The sequence below is a fragment of the Polypterus senegalus genome, chromosome 10, assembly GCF_016835505.1.
Source record: "Polypterus senegalus isolate Bchr_013 chromosome 10, ASM1683550v1, whole genome shotgun sequence".
Classification (NCBI taxonomy): Eukaryota; Metazoa; Chordata; class Cladistia; order Polypteriformes; family Polypteridae; genus Polypterus; species Polypterus senegalus.
The window spans coordinates 168,572,160-168,590,261 of record NC_053163.1 but is presented as its reverse complement, the minus strand read 5'-3'; the positions used below and the strand labels follow the sequence as shown (position 1 = coordinate 168,590,261).

The 18,102-nt window shown below is 48.7% G+C and overlaps 1 protein-coding gene across 1 annotated transcript in view; it reads left to right on the top strand.

The window, feature by feature from the left end:
* tox2 (TOX high mobility group box family member 2) overlaps positions 1–18,102 on the top strand; it is a 120,116-nt gene that overhangs the window by 71,021 nt on the left and 30,993 nt on the right. Inside the window, 2 exon segments of the mRNA XM_039767374.1 lie at positions 14,946–14,984; positions 14,986–15,189. Coding sequence (XP_039623308.1) covers positions 14,946–14,984; positions 14,986–15,189 — 243 coding nt within the window.

Below are 18,102 nucleotides of genomic sequence, written 5' to 3'. Positions count from 1 at the left end.
TCATCTCTAAATGTATAATGGAGTGCTTTATATATCTCTCTGTGGCCCCCTATTATATCGTGCCTTCCATCTCTATCTTTCATATAGTGCCTTTCAGCTACCATGAAATAAATCACCAAGTTGCCAGCTGATGCCAGCGCCGATGCCCCTTTGCCTTGCCTAGTGTGCTTTTTCATATCCGCTCATCAGTCCACCATCATGCCAGCAAATGGTGGGGTCATTGGCATTGTTTTTATTTTGCTCCTGTTTGCTTTTCGGGCACCGAGAAAGGCGCTATATAGACGTGGCCCCTCTGCTGAGCCCCACTGTTACGCAGCGCCTCTCGGCCGTTTCTCGTCACATTTCATAACTGAACCTGCAGATCAGAGGGGTCAAATTGGGGCTCGGTGTCTGAAAGAAAATCGAGAGGCTGCCGGGGGGGTCCTCGATGTACGCGGCCCGCCGTTGGCATGGCCCTCTGCCGGGGCCTAAGAGGCCAATAAAAGCTGCACACGACAGACAGAAAGCCGGCTTTTAAACGGCTTTCTCGTCACCTTTGTAATTATTTATTTTCAAATGGCCCTTCAGGGTAATGTTCCATTTTCTTATTTCACACCCCTTCTTCTCATAAATGAAGCGGCGGCGGCGGCGGCGCCATAAATCACAGCGAAAGCAGAGGGCCGTGCGCGAGCCCTGCAGATTTATGTAACGCATTCATGTTTCCCTCTTTCTCATTTTAGTAGCTCGCCAGCAAAGCCAGGCTAATAAAAGCCGCTATTAATATTTCCTGTTGCCTAGCAACCACAGGCCGGGAGTAATAGCTTTCTCTGGAAAAATAGATGACCGATAAGGAAAAATTCAATTCTTTTATTATCTCCAGGGGAAAGGGAGCCCGGTTCCGGCTGCAGGAGGAGATGAAACTGCAGAGCGCTCGCCACAAATTCAACTTCTTTGAGGTTCTATTGTGGCAGAAGGGCGTTGCATTCTTCCCCTCTGATGGTCGGCGTGAATGACGGACTAACGGAATGAGTAATTATTATGAGACATTACGGCGGTCGGTGCACGGACGCCTCTTCACAATGTCCAAGTGGTCAGTTTTTGAATCCAATCTGTGAGAAAAAATGGGCTTGGGATGGGTTGCTAAATTGTCAGCAGCCGTTCAGATCCCTTTCTGCCATTTTTATGCAGGTGACAAATGGCTAATTAGCATAAAGGAACAATTACAAATGAGCTAATTTGCATAGGGAATGAGTGATTGGCTCCATCTTAAGTTTTGCATCAGCATAAAAGGAAAGGCCATTTTCAATTATAAATGAGGTCATTCCCATAAAGAGCTGGCTCCACCCCCAATCATAGTATTAGCATAAAGGAATGCTCATTTTCAATTACAAAACAGCTAATCTGCATACAGAATGGCTGAATAGCACAAGGGCAGGCTCCTCCCCTGATCATAACATTAGCATAAAGGAACACCCATTTTCAATTATAATTTGCCTGATCAATGGCTGACTGGCATAAAGGTTGGCTCCACCCCTGAGCACCCCGCAGCATTAGCAGAAAGGGGCGTGTCCTTACGTAACATACATGAATACATTCTCAGACCAGCACGGGGTTCTGATGGGCTGTCGTCAGTGGCAGAGCAGGACCAGCTGCCCACGTGGCAGGGTGTGTGCTGTTAACAATAAAAAGGTGGGCTCCACTGTTGAGCCTAAAGGAGCACATAACATACACACCTGGTTTCTTAGGGTGAACACTCCCGTGTGCGAAGTCCAGCGAGATTCTTACCTGTGTGTGCTTTCAACAGGCCACACGTCACCACTCACAGTAAGCCTAGGGAGCCATGCCAGCTGACACCCAGGCATTCTAAACAGCACCGTGGCCATAAGGGACACTGCCACCTGGTGGCCTAAGGGCAAATGACACCTGGGATTTCTATTCCACATTAGACAGCCAGCCTTATACACTGAAGATATTAGACATGGTGTAAAATACCAGGACCCTTTGGACAACTGAAAGCCTGAAATAATAATTGGGGTGTGCTGTTATAAATCACTCCGTGCCAATTACCGGAAGGTGGCTGTCTGAAAGCTTGTTAAATGTTGGGCAGGGCTAGACGTTTGAGTGGAAGCCAGCTGGGTGGGGCTAGAGTGACAGCAGGTTGGAGGTAGGGTGGGGCTAGATGTTTGAGTGACAACAGGTTGGGTGGGGCTAGACATTCAAGTCCCATTAGATTGAGCAGGGCGAGACATTTGAGTAGCAGCCAACTGGGCGGGGCTAGACGGAGTGGCAGAAGATTGGGTGGGGCTAGACAAAGTGGCAGCAGGTTGGGTGGAGCTAGACATTTGAATAGCAGCCAGCTGGGCGGGATTAGGTGTTTGAGTGACAGCTGGTTGCATTGAGCTAGACATTTAAGTAGCAACCAACTGAACGGGGGGAGATTTTTTTTTAGTGATGGTGAATTGGGCAGGGCTAGACATTTGAAAAGTAGCCGGATGGGCGGGGCTAGATGTTTGAGTGGCATCCAGCTTGGCAGAGCTAGATGTTTGAGTGGCAGACAGCTGGGCGGGGCCAGACGTTTGAGTGGCAGCAGGTAGGGTGGAGCTAGACATTTGAATAGCGGCCGGCTGGGCGGGGCTAGATGTTTGAGTGGCAGACAGAGGAAGCGAGCGTATCTTTTAAATTGGGAGAATCACAGAAGAAGGCAGAGACTTTCAGAGAGAATTGACTGACCAGACCAGGAGCTGCACACCGCCATTAGTGACGATGAGGTGGGCGACGGGGGGCTGCCAATACTGGCAGGTGTCGCCGCTGCTTCACAATCGAGAGAAAGTAAAGTGAATAGATAGATAGAATAAGAATAACGGCAGCAACCTGTGACCAAAATAAAACACACAAATGAAGCTGAAAGAGAAACAACAAGGCTGCCGTCACTCGACTCAGAATGTCATGTCAGAGGAATTTGCCACATCAGGCGGCCGCCGCACACCTAAAAGCGGCACAACTGTGACGGGAAGTCCCCCTTCAGACCCCTAGAGGGCGGCCATTCACACCGCCGGGCTGCCAGCTTCTCACCTTCTTGTTCTTGTGCCTGCGTTGCCAGACGGAGCCTCGTCGTCTCCACTCGCTGGGCTCGTCTCCAGTCACACAGCCCGTCTGCCACGTATGTTCACAGCTCCGTCACATCCTGGCACCGAGTCTAACACCCAATGAAAAACAAATGTAAATGTTTAGAAATATGGAAGTGTGAAGGAAGAATGACAGCCGATGCCCACCTGGAGTGGCGCCACTTACCTGCCGGAGGCCCAGCGAGGAGCCCGAGTAGTAACCCGAGTTTAGGGTCACTGGGCGCTCTGATCCATCACGGGGCTCACAAAGGGCTCACAGACCTCATCTGCGTAGCTTTGGGATGTGGGGGTAACCCATGGACGAGAACAGGCCATTCGGCCCAACAAAGCCCACCAGTCCTGCCCTCTTCATTCTTCACAAATAACATCAAGTCGAGTTTTGATGACCCACAAGAGCACAGGCAGAACATGAAAGCTTCATTAAGACTCCGACACCCATTTTCAGATGCCACCCAGGGTGCCACTGTACACATCAGAATACCACCACCATCATCATCATCATCATGCCCAATCTGACATTCTCCCATTTTGTTTAATCCAATATTGGCAGGCTGCAGCCTGTCTCAGGGTTAAGGTGCCCGTGGCGCCACTTCACTGCCAGACTCCCACAAGGAGTCCATTTAGAGAGGCCAGCTGACCCACAGATCCAGTGGGCAAATCAGCCAACAGAGGGGGGCAGGCGAAGACCTCCCGGGCCGTGTCACATTAGATGACTTTACCCTCATTTGCATTCTCTTAGTCGAGTTGGAGGCAGTTGGCGGCGGTGCATTCTGTCATCGGTGCGTGACGGCTGACAACCAATGAGCTTTCTGCCTCCAGTCGTACGTCCCCACCTGCGGAGAGGAGCAAAGCCTCCGGCCGGCAGTGGAGCTGTGAGGAGAGGAATACGGGAGCCAACTAAAGCCACGCAGGTGAGAGCCACCACTGCCACCCGGCCTCAACGTCGCTCTTTATGGAGCAAAGATGAGGAGGAGGAGGAGGAGGAGGAAGAGGAGGAGGAGGAGGAGGGAGCCTCCTTTTGGCCCAAAGTCTGCTTGCTGCTTCTTTGAAGGATCAACATTGTGAGTCCTCAGAACAGCAATAATTAAAGCTGTCACGGCTGGGAGCCTGCCGGGATAATGTTCCATTATTAGAGTCATTTGTTTCAATTAAACGCTCTGTGATTTTACAACAGCAACTGTGAACCTGTGTGAGTAAAGCGATTACTCTCAACAACGGGCCTGCCGCTCGAGAAGAAGAAACGCACATCCAGGGGGCGGAGCAAAACAACGGGGGGGGGGGGAAAAATCATTCGCTGGGCTGTTAGAGAAAACGAGCCGAGCTGCGCGCCAGCGACGAGACGGGCAGATGAGCGCGACTGTCAGGGGCACCTAGGACTAGAAATGGCTGGCGCTGTCGGTCCTCGTTTGATAGAGCTCTGGGTATAGCGTTATATAGTGCCTTTCAGTCTGTCTATCTGTTAAGTAGTGCCCTTCATATCAATCTTATCGACATATTATATAGTGCCTTTCATATCTAGCTTATCTACATATTATATAGTGCCTTTCAAAGCTATGTATAATATTGTGCTTTTAATCTATTATATAGTGCCTTGATTAACTAGCTATATGTCTTATCTATCTATTATATAGTGTCTTTTAAACTTATATTTTTATTAAATAGTATATTTCATATCTGTTTATTATATTGTGCTTTTCCTGTTTTTCATATAGCACCTTATTAACTCTATAATAACTCTATGTTTATCATATATGCTTTCAGCGTCTATCTATTGATCAATTAATTATTTAGTGCCTCAGGCAACGATCTATAATATATTGACTTGCATATATGTTTATTACAGAGTGTTTCAATAATCTGTCATAAACTATAATGAATAACATATCAGTCTTTAGGCTCTCTAGTGTCTTGTACATCTCTACATAATGCCATATCTGTTGGTCCGCTATGCAGTTTTTATAATTCTATCTATTATACAGTGCCTTTCATATCTATCTATCTATTATATAGTGCCTTTCACATCTATCTATCTATCTATCTATCTATCTATCTATCTATCTATCTATCTCTTTCATGTCTATCTGCCTATCTCATATAGCGCCTTTCATATCCATTGGCACTCCAACACAAGTGCAGAAGTGCTGTATGTTGATGCCATGCGCCCCCTACAGGACTGAAGGTGTATCTGTGCCCATTTTTCAAGCTTTCTCCCAAGCCTAACTGAGCACTTCAGGGCCGCCCTGATGCCCATACTGTGGGTTTTCACTCTTAATGGCCGCCTGCCAGATTTTGTCAGATTGTTAACTCATTCCGTCGACAGTACCAGACATTTTCTGGTTGTTTTTGGTGAGTCGGCTCTTTGGCCAGCTACGTGCCACGTCACATCATTTACTAGCCTGCTTAACCCCCACCAGGGTTGCGGGTGGCCGACTGTTTGTTTCGTAAGTAATGACGAATGCCAGCAATGAGGGTTTTGACCACAAATGAAGATGCGCAGGGCCGTGGCAGCTACAGGGTTAACCGGAGTTTCTCTTCTGCCGCTACAATGAAGCGAGTTGCCTGGATATGGGCCTGTGACACAATGGAGTCATTAGCATATTATCTCTATGGCAACCAGCAGCCTTTCTGATGGCTTTCATAATGTTTATACAAGAGTCCCAGTGCAGGCGTGAGACGAGCCAGAGTGACACTGACATGGAAATGAGGCGCAAAAGTGAGGCCAGCGGTCGGTGCAGACAGCCAGAGATTGGGCTCAGGCCGGGGGGCTGGGGACCACCACTCCGGGACACAGGGTTGGGGGAGGTGGCGGTGCACTCTTGTAGTATCTCAAGCTTGTCTCTGGGTGGCAGTCTCTGATTTATGTCCCTCTGTTAAATATGACAATCCTGCGTTTGAGAACCTCCCCCCCCCCACCTACCCTGCTGTTTCTATGGAAACAATGCATCACTACAGATGACAGGCCATTCACATTTGATGAGCTGCGTTTTTAAAGATTCGTTTAAAGAGCAAGATGTAATGTAACCACATACTGGGGCCGACTTATTATACGAGGGTCTCTGTGTAAGGCGCTATATAATATTGACTGGCCAGATTTTTACTGCTCTCCCTCTCTCTGTATGTATAAAGTGAGGTACTCTGGGATTTCTTACCTTCCATGTGGACTCTGCATATTCTCCCAGTGTTCTTATGGGTTTTCTTGTGCTTTACTCAGTGGGAGGAGTAGGCCTGGGTGGGCTTACAGGACCCTGTAATGGATAAAGTAAGATCAGAAAAAAGGAACGGATGGAAGATGTGCAGGACCTGTGCCCAAACTTACTTTAATTCGTCACAGTGTGACGAGGTCCTTGTTTGTGGCCCCCAAGGTGTTCCAACACCCCAGGGCACCACAATGAATGAGTTAACGATGAAAACGACCTCAAGAACTGGGGAGTAGACAACTGGGTTAGAAATCTGCAGGGATTTGAAGATGCGACTGTCCGGGTTTAACTGCCACCTTCAGTCTTTGCAGTTTTGGGTGACGTTGGGGAAGAAGAGGAAGACCACCCTTTAGAATCCTTCATGGCTATAAAATGACAGAGGGGGGGAAGCTCTAGGAGATGAAGAATAAAGGAATCCAAGTCACTAAGAGGTAGGAGCCATCCTCAGGCTGCCCTGTCCAATTCAGGATCATGACGCCAGTCCTCAGAGCACAGGGCACAAGGCAGGAAATGGGCATGGATAGGGTGCACCCCCTCACACATTCACTCTTGTACCAGTCAACTTAACATGAGGGTCTCAGGGCTTGGGGGGGACTGAGTGGCGCTGAGTTGATGCCACAGCTTACTAGTAAGGTGCCAAACCACACCCCTGAGGAGTCTCCGCCCCCTGAGACGGCCCACAGCTTTTAAATTTTGCATACAAAGTCCGCCTCTGGCCCGATTCATAACATGGATTGGTCTGTTGATGTTTGTGGGGCGGGAACCTCATTTTGCATATTTAACAGGGCGTCATGCCACTCCTCCTCCAGAGCAACTGGCAGTGCCAGCCCTGAATTAACCCCCCCACCCCTTTTCTGTTTACAGCCATGTGCCATCTTGTGGCTCCATTTGGAACCGGACAGTTGGCCATATTTTGGTCACAAAGTGTACAGGTCATGGCAGTTGAGCCTCGGGGGGGTCTGGTGTGGGGTCAACGGCAGGGTCACCAAGTCATGAAAAACCTTCCAGCCCAAGGACAGCTCAAAAATTGAAAATAGCCCAATACAGACATGCCAAGAAGTGGGGGTTGTGGCCCCCTCTCAGAGATCTGAGGGTGACAGATTAGGTAAATACCATCAAAGAACAATGGAGGGGGTCCCCTCAGAGATTTGTGAGTGATAGAGTGGGGTGCATGCGGTACAATCAGAGAGCAGAATGGGTGAACGGGGCGCATAATAGAGAGATGGAGGAGGATTGAAAATGAGCCCAAAATACTGGGGTCCAGGAGCCCCCGAACCAGAAGGGATGTTGATTGCCCCCAAATTGTCGATTTCCAGATCTACAGGAGGAAGGAGCAGAGAAGCATTAGAAAGCAGCGCCATCCTGTGGACCGGAGTGGAATTACAAGTCGACAGGAACTGAATTTGTGTCTTGGGCACACGTGTGTGACACACTCACTCACTCACTCTCAGTCACTCTCTCACTCTTTACTCACTCTCTCACTCACTCACTCACTCACACTCTCTCTCTCTCACTCACTCTCTCACTCACTCTCTCTCTCTCACTCACTCTCTCTCTCTCACTCACTCACTCTCACTCTCTCTCACTCACTCACTCACTCTCTCACTCTCACTCACTCACTCTCTCTCACTCTCTTTGATATATATATATATAGTGGTTGGGTGCAGGAATGACAGGCCTCAGAAAATAAAAGTCTGGATGCCAACTGGGTCGTCCTTTTTAATTTTAACAAAAAAAAAGCCCTCTTTGCGTGTAGGCGTCTCCCCCTCGGGCTTTTAGCAACACAAAAAGGTTTGGCTTTCGCCGCAGGCTCAGAGTCTGTTTGTTCAGCGGTCACTTTGGTCACAATAGACGCCTCCTTCCGGGCACCTGGGGGTTCTTATAGCTGTAGACCTGGAAGGGGCGACGCTAAGTGCCCTCCTCGGGGGTGTAGCACAGAACTCTGGGCCCGATACGTAAGCGGTCTCTGTGGGCCCCTTCCTCATTCCAGGCTTTGAGGACCAGTGGACCCCTTCCTGCCACCACCACTATGACACCCGTGGCTCTTACTGGGTGGTTCTCTTGGTGTTGCTGGGAGAGAAGGAGAAGAGAATGTTAGCAACAGCACCCCCTCTCTTCCTGGTGAGGTTATTACATACCTCAGTGTAGCCTGTGAGGAGATCCTCCCATACACAGGTGAGACCATATTGATATTTATTTATTTATTTATTTATATATATATATATATATAGTGGCAGACCCGGTCAGGATGCCCCTTCACTGTATATTCAGGGGCAGCAGCCCTGGGCACTGCAATACCTCCCCCTGGATGCTAGATGTCCACCCCCCTGGGTTGGAGCGGTGCCTCGGTTTCCAGCAGGGCTCCATGAGAAGTGGAGTTGGGTGCAGCCCTGTTGGGTCCCGCAGGCGCCGCCAGGGGGTGCTGTAGCTGGGACTGCTGAGCCCGTATGGGCCGCGTATTCGCCACACCCGCAAGTGCAGCCGGAATTTGGCAGTCAACCACCTGGAGCTCTTCTGGGTGGACTATAAAAGGGAACAGCAGCCACCACTCGTAGAGACCGAGTTGGGAGGAGGAAGAGGAGGAGGAGGAGGAGTGGAGGAAGAAGAAGAAGAAAGTGTGTGGTGTGTTTTGGCAGTGCTTTATTTACACTTGGGACTGTGGGGGTCACGGGGGAGACGTGCCCAGAGGTGAAGAAAAATCAAAGTGTATTTATTGTAACGTGCCTCCGTGTCCATCTGTGTCGGGTCAGGCGCCCATATAGCGCCTTTTGTTACGATATATTGTAAAAGAGAGAGCAAACAACAGCATAAAGGTGTGGGGTTTCCGGCCCCGTATATTGCAATATGATCCAGACATGAAAAATGAAATTCTTAGTGCATGACACCCAAAGATGGCGTCGGCGGACATTTATGGAGGAGGGGCCGGAAGTGGAGGAATGCTGGGAAGGAGCCGTGGTGCAAGATGGGATTGATGATGTCATGAGTAGTGGACGGACGGAGGGAGGGCGGAAGTAGCAGAGTGTGGGAAGCGGTAGGAGGGAGACTCATGGCGGCGGGGCGTCTTTTCTTCTGTAAGACACAAAAGGAGAAAGGTTAGTACCCCGCCACTCCCTGCTGGCGTACGTCTTCCCGAACGTATTAAGGTCCGTCCGCGGCCCCCTACTCGCGCATGCGTGACAATATATATATATATATATATATTAGGGGGCTTCACTTGCCAACCCCCCACCACTTCTCATCTGTCGCGTATGTGAATTTCACTTTCACCAAACAACAAATCTTCTAATTCTCACGGAAAGGCCTCTTCGTTGGGTAAACACGCGACTTTTCCCCGATGACAACACAAATTAGACGATCTACGAGTCTCCGACTTAAAGTCTAAATCCGAACAATAAATTCAATCTCTTTCCGCTGTTCTGTTATTCCACTGAGTAATAATTTCCGTTTGTTTGCGCTAATGTGATCTTTACCATCCTTTCTTTGAGACTTTTGAATTTTCGTACTTCCGTTATCGCTAACCTGCTCTGCACGTGTGTACCGCGCCGACGTTTTTGAATTCTCTACAGCGTTCTGCTTTGTCATCTGCTCTTTGTCTTTTATTTCCGGCCCCGGGCCCCCTGGTTATAAATCTCTTGGCACAAAGTCTCGTGTCGCGGGACGTGAAAGTGTCTCTCTGAGAAAGTCACATCTCGTCGCAGGATTTTATTTATTGTTAATAGAGATGTCTACTCTCTCTGTCTCTCTCTATAAAATCCTAAGCCTAAAATTGCAGCGATTTTATGTCTCGTTTTTTGTCACGCTTTAAGTCGGGCTTATTTTAAAACCTATACATATATATGTTTGGTATCATTCTTTTCAGAATTTATCAAACTTTTAACGTGATGTTATTAGATTTTCAGATTGTTATTCTGTTTTTAAATTATGAAGTAAAATATCGAGAAAGTCGTGCATCGAGCATAATGCTTAACGGGAATACTCCAACCAGTAAGAGAGTAAATATTCGTGATTTTGACTCCAATAAATAATTTTTTCATTTGTACATTTATAGATGGTCTAAATTGTCCCTAGTGTATGTGTATGTGTGTGTGTGTGTGTGTGTGCCCTGCGGTGGGCTGGTGCCCTGCCCGGGGTTTGTTTCCTGCCTTGCGCCCTGTGTTGGCTCCAGCAGACCCCCGTGACCCTGTACTTAGCATATAGCGGGTTGAACAATGGATGGATGGACATTTACAGATTTTACTCATATTCTGGAAGTGCTGGGGGGAAGAAGACTGGGGACACCCGGAGGGCTTCCGGGTGCGCAGCCGGCACTTCCGCCACGCGGGGGTGTGTCAGCAGGGGATTGCCGGGAAGCAGCTGAAGCCCATCTGGGTTGGGATAAAGGGGGCCGCCTCCCTCCGCTCATTGGCAAGAGTCGGGTGGAAGAGGACGGAGCTCGAGAGAGGAGTGGAGGCGGCCAGAAGGAAGGCATTCGAGGCTGTGATGTCTACTAAAAGAACTGTAAATATTTAGTTGTAAGTAAACGTGGGTTGGGTGAACTAACGATGTCCGTCTGTCTGTGTCCGGGGCCAGTTCCACAATATATATATATTTATATAGACCCACATAAGGACACACAGACACACTCCATCGTGACTGTCGGTCCCCTTTGAAGGTCTCACTCCACTTGTAACTTTCAGGGCCGTCTGGAGACGCAGTTCAATCTGATGAAACTTTGGTGATTCTTTCATTTTTCTTGTATTTATTTCAGCCAGGGATATCCCATTTTATTCATGGAATATTTCTGTAATAATGCCTCCTATTCAGGAATAACAAATGAAGGCAGTTCCACGTGTTAGCTGAGCACGTCAAGCGCTCGTGACGGTGACGGTGACGGTGACAGTGCAGCCCAAGCCGAGCTCTGGTGGCGGAGACTCGAGTGACGTCTTAGTCGAGTCGCTCGGCTTTTCCTTGAGGTCGGTTGGCTTTGGGTGGTCTTTGGCTAATCTTTGTATTTCATTTTTGAAAAGAAAAAAAATAAATAATTAAAAGCCCTCGATGAGGAGTTCCAGTTCTGGGTCCAAACTCGTGCGGCCGCACTGGCTGATCTCGTCGGGGGGTTAAAAGACGCGAATTACAGGCGGCCAGCCGCTCGCTCGCTCGCAAGGTGCCTTTGAAAGAGTAACTTCATTGGGTGGGGGGCTACGAATGCTGCTTTGGTTGCTTTATGGACAGATGACTTCATAAATGCGCCGAGGTGTTTTTTTGTTGTTTTTGTTGAGGTGGGAGTTTCTGATATTCAATCTGCAGCGCGGCTCTCCATTCCGGGGACTCAACCAAGTGAGCTAAACGTCAACGACTTGTGTCCACCACGAGCGGCACAACTTTGAAGGACGAGCAGGCAGACGTGTCGACAGCCAGCGGCGCTCCTCTAATTTCTGCGGACGCGCTTAATAATAACGTGGTGGCTCCACGTCTTGGGGGGCTCCTTGCACCCGTGCTATTTAAGAAGAGAAATCAAAGCCAAGCCGGTGTGCTCAGGGGTCCCCAGCTCCGGTCCTGGAGGGTTCCAGCGGCTGCAGGTTTTCATTCTGACTTTTCTTTGTGATCCGTTTTTTTTTTTTTTTTTTTGCTCCTAATTAACTTCTTTGAAATTAATTTTAATTGACTTATTTTTTTTAAGATTAGATCCCCTGAATGTATTCATCGTTCCTCTGAATTGCTTCATTGATTACTTAAATGGTGTGAGGGAGCCAACAGATGACCACCTAAGTCAGGGCCTCCGCCTCCAACCAGCCGCTTAATGAGGCGCCGAGTCCCGTCGTTATTTAAACCCGTTCTTTAATTCCACGGCTTGTCGCAGCTCTCGTTGTGCGATGCCAAGAATTTCTGAAATTGTCGATGTTCTCCTTTCTAAGAGCACCGGGGTCCTCAGCAGATCAGCATTCCTGAGACCTTCATCTTTCCTTATTTTCAGATCTTGTATGATGGACACCAGTTGTTTTGGCTCATTTTGTATCTCATTATTGTTTGGCTGCTAATTAAGGAAAAAAAAAAACACAATTGAGGGGTCTGAGTCTTCAAGAGCAAATGAACTGAAAAGAAGTGAATTAGCAGGTAACTAGAAGAGGTCGGGCGGCACGGTGGCGCAGTGGTAGCGCTGCTGCCTCGCAGTTAGGAGACCTGGGTTTGCTTCCCGGGTCCTCCCTGCGTGGAGCTTGCATGTTCTCCCCGTGTCTGTGTGGGTTTCCTCCTGGTGCTCCGGTTTCCCCCCACAGTCCGAAGACATGCAGGTTAGGCGCATTGGTGGTTCTAAATTGTCCCTAGTGTGTGCTTGTTGTGTGGGTCCTGCGGTGGGCTGGCGCCCTGCCCGGGATTGGTTCCTGCCTTGCGCCCTGTGTTGGCTGGGATTGACTCCAGCAGACCCCTGTGACCCTGTGTTCGGATTCAGCGGGTTGGAAAATGGATGGATGAATAAAAGAGGTCACTAATTAAGAATAGGGTTAGAATGAAAACCTGCAGCCACTGCGGCCCACCAGGACCGGCGTTGGGGACCCCTGCGAGAAATCACAGCTTGATTTAATGCTTTCTGTGTTATTTGTGGTCGCACCGTTACTCAAGAGGGCTGTGCAGAGGGCTGAATGTTTTACTGGGATTTACGATTGCACAGTTTTTGAGGGGTGCTATGGTATATAAAGAGACTGGAAATGATTTTAATGTGATCCGTGGTGAGGCCCTCTGTGAAAGTCGGACTGATCTCATGCTTTTAAACTGGGCCTACGGTGGTGCAGTTTTGGAAAGGCGCTATATAAAATCAGGCTGGTTTATGTCTCTTAAGGTGACTTCTTAATGGTGCCGCTTGTGAAAGGCGCTATATCGAAGACTAGGCGGCTGGTGGCTCTGAGGCTCGGGATCTGCACTGGCAATCGGAAGGTTGCCAGTTCGAATCCCGTAAATGCCAATAGGGACTCTTCTCTGCTCGGCCCTTAGCCTGCAAGTGTGGAGCGCTTTGAGAAGTGAGAAAGGCGCCATATAAATGCAAAGAATTATTATTGTAAAATCAGGCGGGTTGAAGGCTTTAAGGCGATTTGTGCTAGAGAAGATTTTGAAGGGCGCTATATTAAAAAAAAAAAAAATCAAACTCGTGTCATAGTTTTAATGTGATTTATGGCTGTGCAGTTTCTGAAGGGCGCAACTAGGGTATATAAAGGCGGCCTGCTCTAACGGTGGCTTGTGGTGGTCCGGTTTTGAAAGGGCGCTCTATAAAAGCAGGCAGGGGTCGTCTTTTTTAACTGAGTCTGTGAAAGGCACAATATAAACTCCTAGTGGCTCAGAGAAGTTTAACTCATTCGAGGCGGGTGTCCACTTCTAATGACATATAGCAGGGTCTTCACGCAGCTGCGCCGCCCACTACGGGGTTGCAGTCAGCACTATGATCAGCTGATTCTGCATGGCACATCGCTTTTGTTTTCGATCTCCAGATCACTTGCGTCAGAATCGGAGCGCGTTAAGTCAGAGTCCGACTCGGCAATGAGACGCAAAACGTTGCCTACGCCATATTTTGCTTTGCGCATTCGCTTGACTCTCTCGCCAGATCCGCCTTTAGCTCCAGCGGCCGGCAGCTTCTGTACTGCGCCTTCCTGCGGGCTGACGAAAAAATATTCAGCCCTCAAAGAGCTAAAGGGACGTGGGAGGGCGCTATATAAAGTGGGACTCGTGTCTAATTTGTAATGCGATTTATGGCTGTGCGGTTTTTGAAGGGCGCTATATAAAGCCGACGGGTCTACTGTGTTTATTTTGCAATTTGTGGTGGTGCTGTTTGTGAAAGGAGCTATATATATATATATATATAAATATAAATAAATAAATAAATGAAGAATTACATATATATTTATATATATATATGTATATGTGTGTATATATATATATATATATATATATACACAGTATGTATATACACATACACACACACACATATATATATATACTGCGGTGAGTTGGCACCCTGCCTGGGATTGGATTTCTGCCTTGTGCCCTGTGTTGGCTGGGATTGGCTGAAGCAGACCCCCGTAACCCTATGTTCAGATTCAGGTATTAGAAAATGGATGGATGGATATATATATATATATTAAAGGCGGACTGTTCCGATAGTTTCCATCGTATTTGTGGCGGTGTGTTTTGAGGAAGGCGCTATATAACATCAGACCGGTTTAAGGTGATTTGTGGCAGATAAAGGGCGCTATATACAATGGCAGTGACTTGTGAAGGGTCCCCTACTGGTCAGCTGCCCTTAAGGTGGTCTCTGTTAGGACGGCTCTTCAAAAGATGAGACCAGTCTGCTGTGTGGCATTGCCACTTGTGAAGTGCAGCCTGGCCCACTCTCCCTCTCCTCTGGTGGGCACTCTCTGCCATCCTCCTGGCGCAGGTGTCACTACAGTGGTGTACAGTGCAGGGGGGTCGACTGGGCACACGACCCAGCGGGTGGGAGTTTAGCTGGCAGCCACAGGACTGCCTTTGGAATCCATCGCTGGCCCTGCCCGCCATGCTGCCCCCACTAACCCCCAGGAGAAGTCACACGATTGACAGACAGACACACACACACACACACACACACACCTTCTAACTTCTACTGTAAAACTGAAAGCGTTCATCTTGTTTTGTCGCCCAGATGCAGGAGATGGCCCACCCAGACGGCTCCCGTTTCGACCCGAAGTCAGCAGCTCCCTCTGATTGGCAGGTCTCGGGGGATTCTGTCGCACCACATGGCCGCTATGAGCCAATCCCAGCTGAACTCTCAGGTCGGCCTCCGCAGCGCTGCTGCCCAGGGTTCCCCCTCACCTCCAGGAAGTAAGTCGGCTACGCCGTCTCCCTCCAGCTCTGCCCAGGAAGAGGAGGCCGACTGCCACCCCAAGGTACCGGTAAGCCGTCACGGAGCGGCCGGCGGACTGAGTGTGTGTGTGTGCGCGTGTGTGTGTGTGTGTGCGCACCTCCCGTCAGTTCTCTGCCCCTCAACGCTCAAGCACCAGTGGCTAGAATGTGTGCCCTCCGCCTGGTATGTGGCGGGCATTAGCGTGGAGTGTGGAGCCAACCAAGGGCACTGTTAGTGTAGGGACGCCATCACAGAGCATAAAAAATACACAAAATAAAGGTTGAGAGGCGCTATATATCAAAACTTAGGGTATACGGTAGTGTAGCTTGTGAAAGGCGCTATATAAAGTGGGCCCAGTGCGATGGTTTTAGTGGGATTTGCAGTTGTTTACTTGGTGAAAGGTGCTGCATCAGATCAGACTGGCCTAGTGGTTTTAATGTGACTTACGATTGTGCAGTTGGTGAAAGGCGCTATATAACACGACACAATGGTGACGGGTTCAGTGCACTTTGCAGTTGGTGCACAGCATGAAAGGCACTTTATCAGATCAGAACGTTTGCAGTGGAAGGCGTCATATAAAATGTCTTAATGGGATTTATGACTGCAGTTGGGAACGACATTATATTAAACCAGACGAGCGTACTGGTTTTAATGGGTTTTGGAATTCTGTAAACGTACATAAAATGGGACTCGTCTTAGTGGAGTTTAGTGGGATTTATGACGGCTGTGCAGTTTGAAAGGCGATTATATATATATAATATAATATAAAGAGGCTGGCTTAACAGTTTGGTGATCGCATAGTCTGTGCAAGGCGCTATATACAGTCTGGCTGGTCTAATGGCTTGAGCGGGATTAGCACTTGTCCAGTCTCTGAAGAGTGCAGTTTGGGAAAGGCGCTATATGAAAATTGGACTGGTTTTGCGCCTTTAACGTGACTAACAGAAGTGCCGTTTGTGAAACTGAATGTTTTCTGTGTGATTGGGCTGCATGTGAAAGGCGCTATATAAACTCAGACTGGGTTAGTAGTGCAGTTTGTGAAGGGCGCTGGTCTAACAGTTTTAAATGGGATTATAGTTTTGGGGGGGTGTGAAAGGCGCTATATGAAGTCGGACTGGCTCCATGTTTTGGAATGCGGTGATTTGCGGTGGTGGACTTGGCGTCCTGTGTCACTGGTGGCAGGGCGGTTTGTGAAGGGCGCTGGTCTAACGGTTTAAAGTGGAATTAGTGGTTAAGGGGTCTGTAAAAGGCGCTATATCCAGTCAGACTGGTTTAATAGTTGATTCCAGTTGTGCAGTGAGTCTTTGAAGCTCTCCCTGTAAAATCAGACCGGTGTAATCCGGTTCAAGTGATCGGTGGCTGTGCAGTTTGTGAAGGGCGCTATATAAAACAAGACTGGCCTAACAGTTTTAAATGTGGGGGGGGGCATAGCTGTGCAGTCTACAGAAGGCGCTATATAAAGTGAGACTGGTCTGAGGCTTTTAATGGGACTAATGTTTGTGCAGTTTTTGAAAGGCGCTATATACCATCAGGCTGGTGCGGTGCTTGTAATGGGATTTGCAGCTGCGCAGTTCGCTATATAAAATGACGCTGGTGTTGGTGCGTTTAGTGGGATTTAGAATTTTGTTTAAGTGGTGCTGTGAGAGGTGCCATTAGGTCTGATGCCCTCAGTGAATCTGTGCAGGTTGTGAAAGGCACTATATAAAATCAGGCTGGCCTAATGCCGTCAATGTAATTTTTTAGTGACCGTATGTAGCATCTTCCACCGCTTCAGACATAACATGTGAATGAAAGGCCCCTGGACCCTCGTGAAGTGGAGGTCTCGACACCTTCAGATCTCCATAATAAGCCCCGTCATCGGTTAGCGCGGCGCTGATGGAGTCGTCTTCCAAGGCGCTGAGATAAAACGTCCTGCGCTCGCTGTCACTAAGATCTGGAAGAGTCCACTGGCTGGGGGGGGCTGAGACGGAGTGGCGGTCCCATACTCTCCTCCCTCAAAGCCTTCCCTAACAAGCTTAAGCCTGTCGACGGATTTCTTCTGCCATCTCTTCCCTGCTCACCTAAAATGGATACGACTTGGATCCGCTGTTTCCGTAGATGAGATCCTGCGCTCGTCTCCAACAGGCTTAGAGGGCCGAATGTGCGTCTCTTGCCATCAAGGAATATCTGAGACAAAAACGAACCTCCTAGGCGCCTGACCCCCAAATTCTATGTAAGTACGGTTAAGGCCGCGTCAGACTCGGGGTCACGCGTCACCACCCGCTTCACAGTAACTCTCGGTTGGCATTCTGCTGCCATCTAGTGGATAAAATAACATTATGCTGGGAAAAAAAAAAAAAAAAACTTGAATATTTCTATACCCTTTGACATTCTAATGGAACTCATTAATATGCATGAAGGAGGCGGAGCCTTCAACCAAAACACAACGGTGTGTAAACGAGAAGCTGCAGGGTGCTTACCAAATGCCTTTAGAAATCCCGGCTCAGCCTCGTCGCCTGCTTGTTCTGCCGCCTCACACAATTCCAGCACATCAGTCAGACCCCCGCGGTCGCCATTTCTGCCATGTGACGCTCGGTCGTTTCTCTAATAATTGTTTCCATCGACTTATTTGACCTGAAGAACCCGTAATGTTGACCGCTAGAGGCAGCCGGTGGCATCTTATGGAGTAGGTGGGTGCTTGGTGCTAAGTCCTACAATTCCAATCTCGGCTACCTGAGGACCACAAGCGTCCACCACAGAGGGCTTGGCTCATTTGGGCAGCGATTTGAAAATTCCTCCTCAGCGTTTTATTATAAGGAACAAAGTCACTTGGGCCCCGCGCTCTTCAGTAATGCGGTACGACGTTCTCTCTGTGATGTGCTCTCATATTAAAAAGCGGACGCTGGAGAGAAAATGATGAAGGACTGAGGGCCGCGGAGAATAAAGGGAGCATTAAGAGGGGCGTTAGAGCTGGATTAAC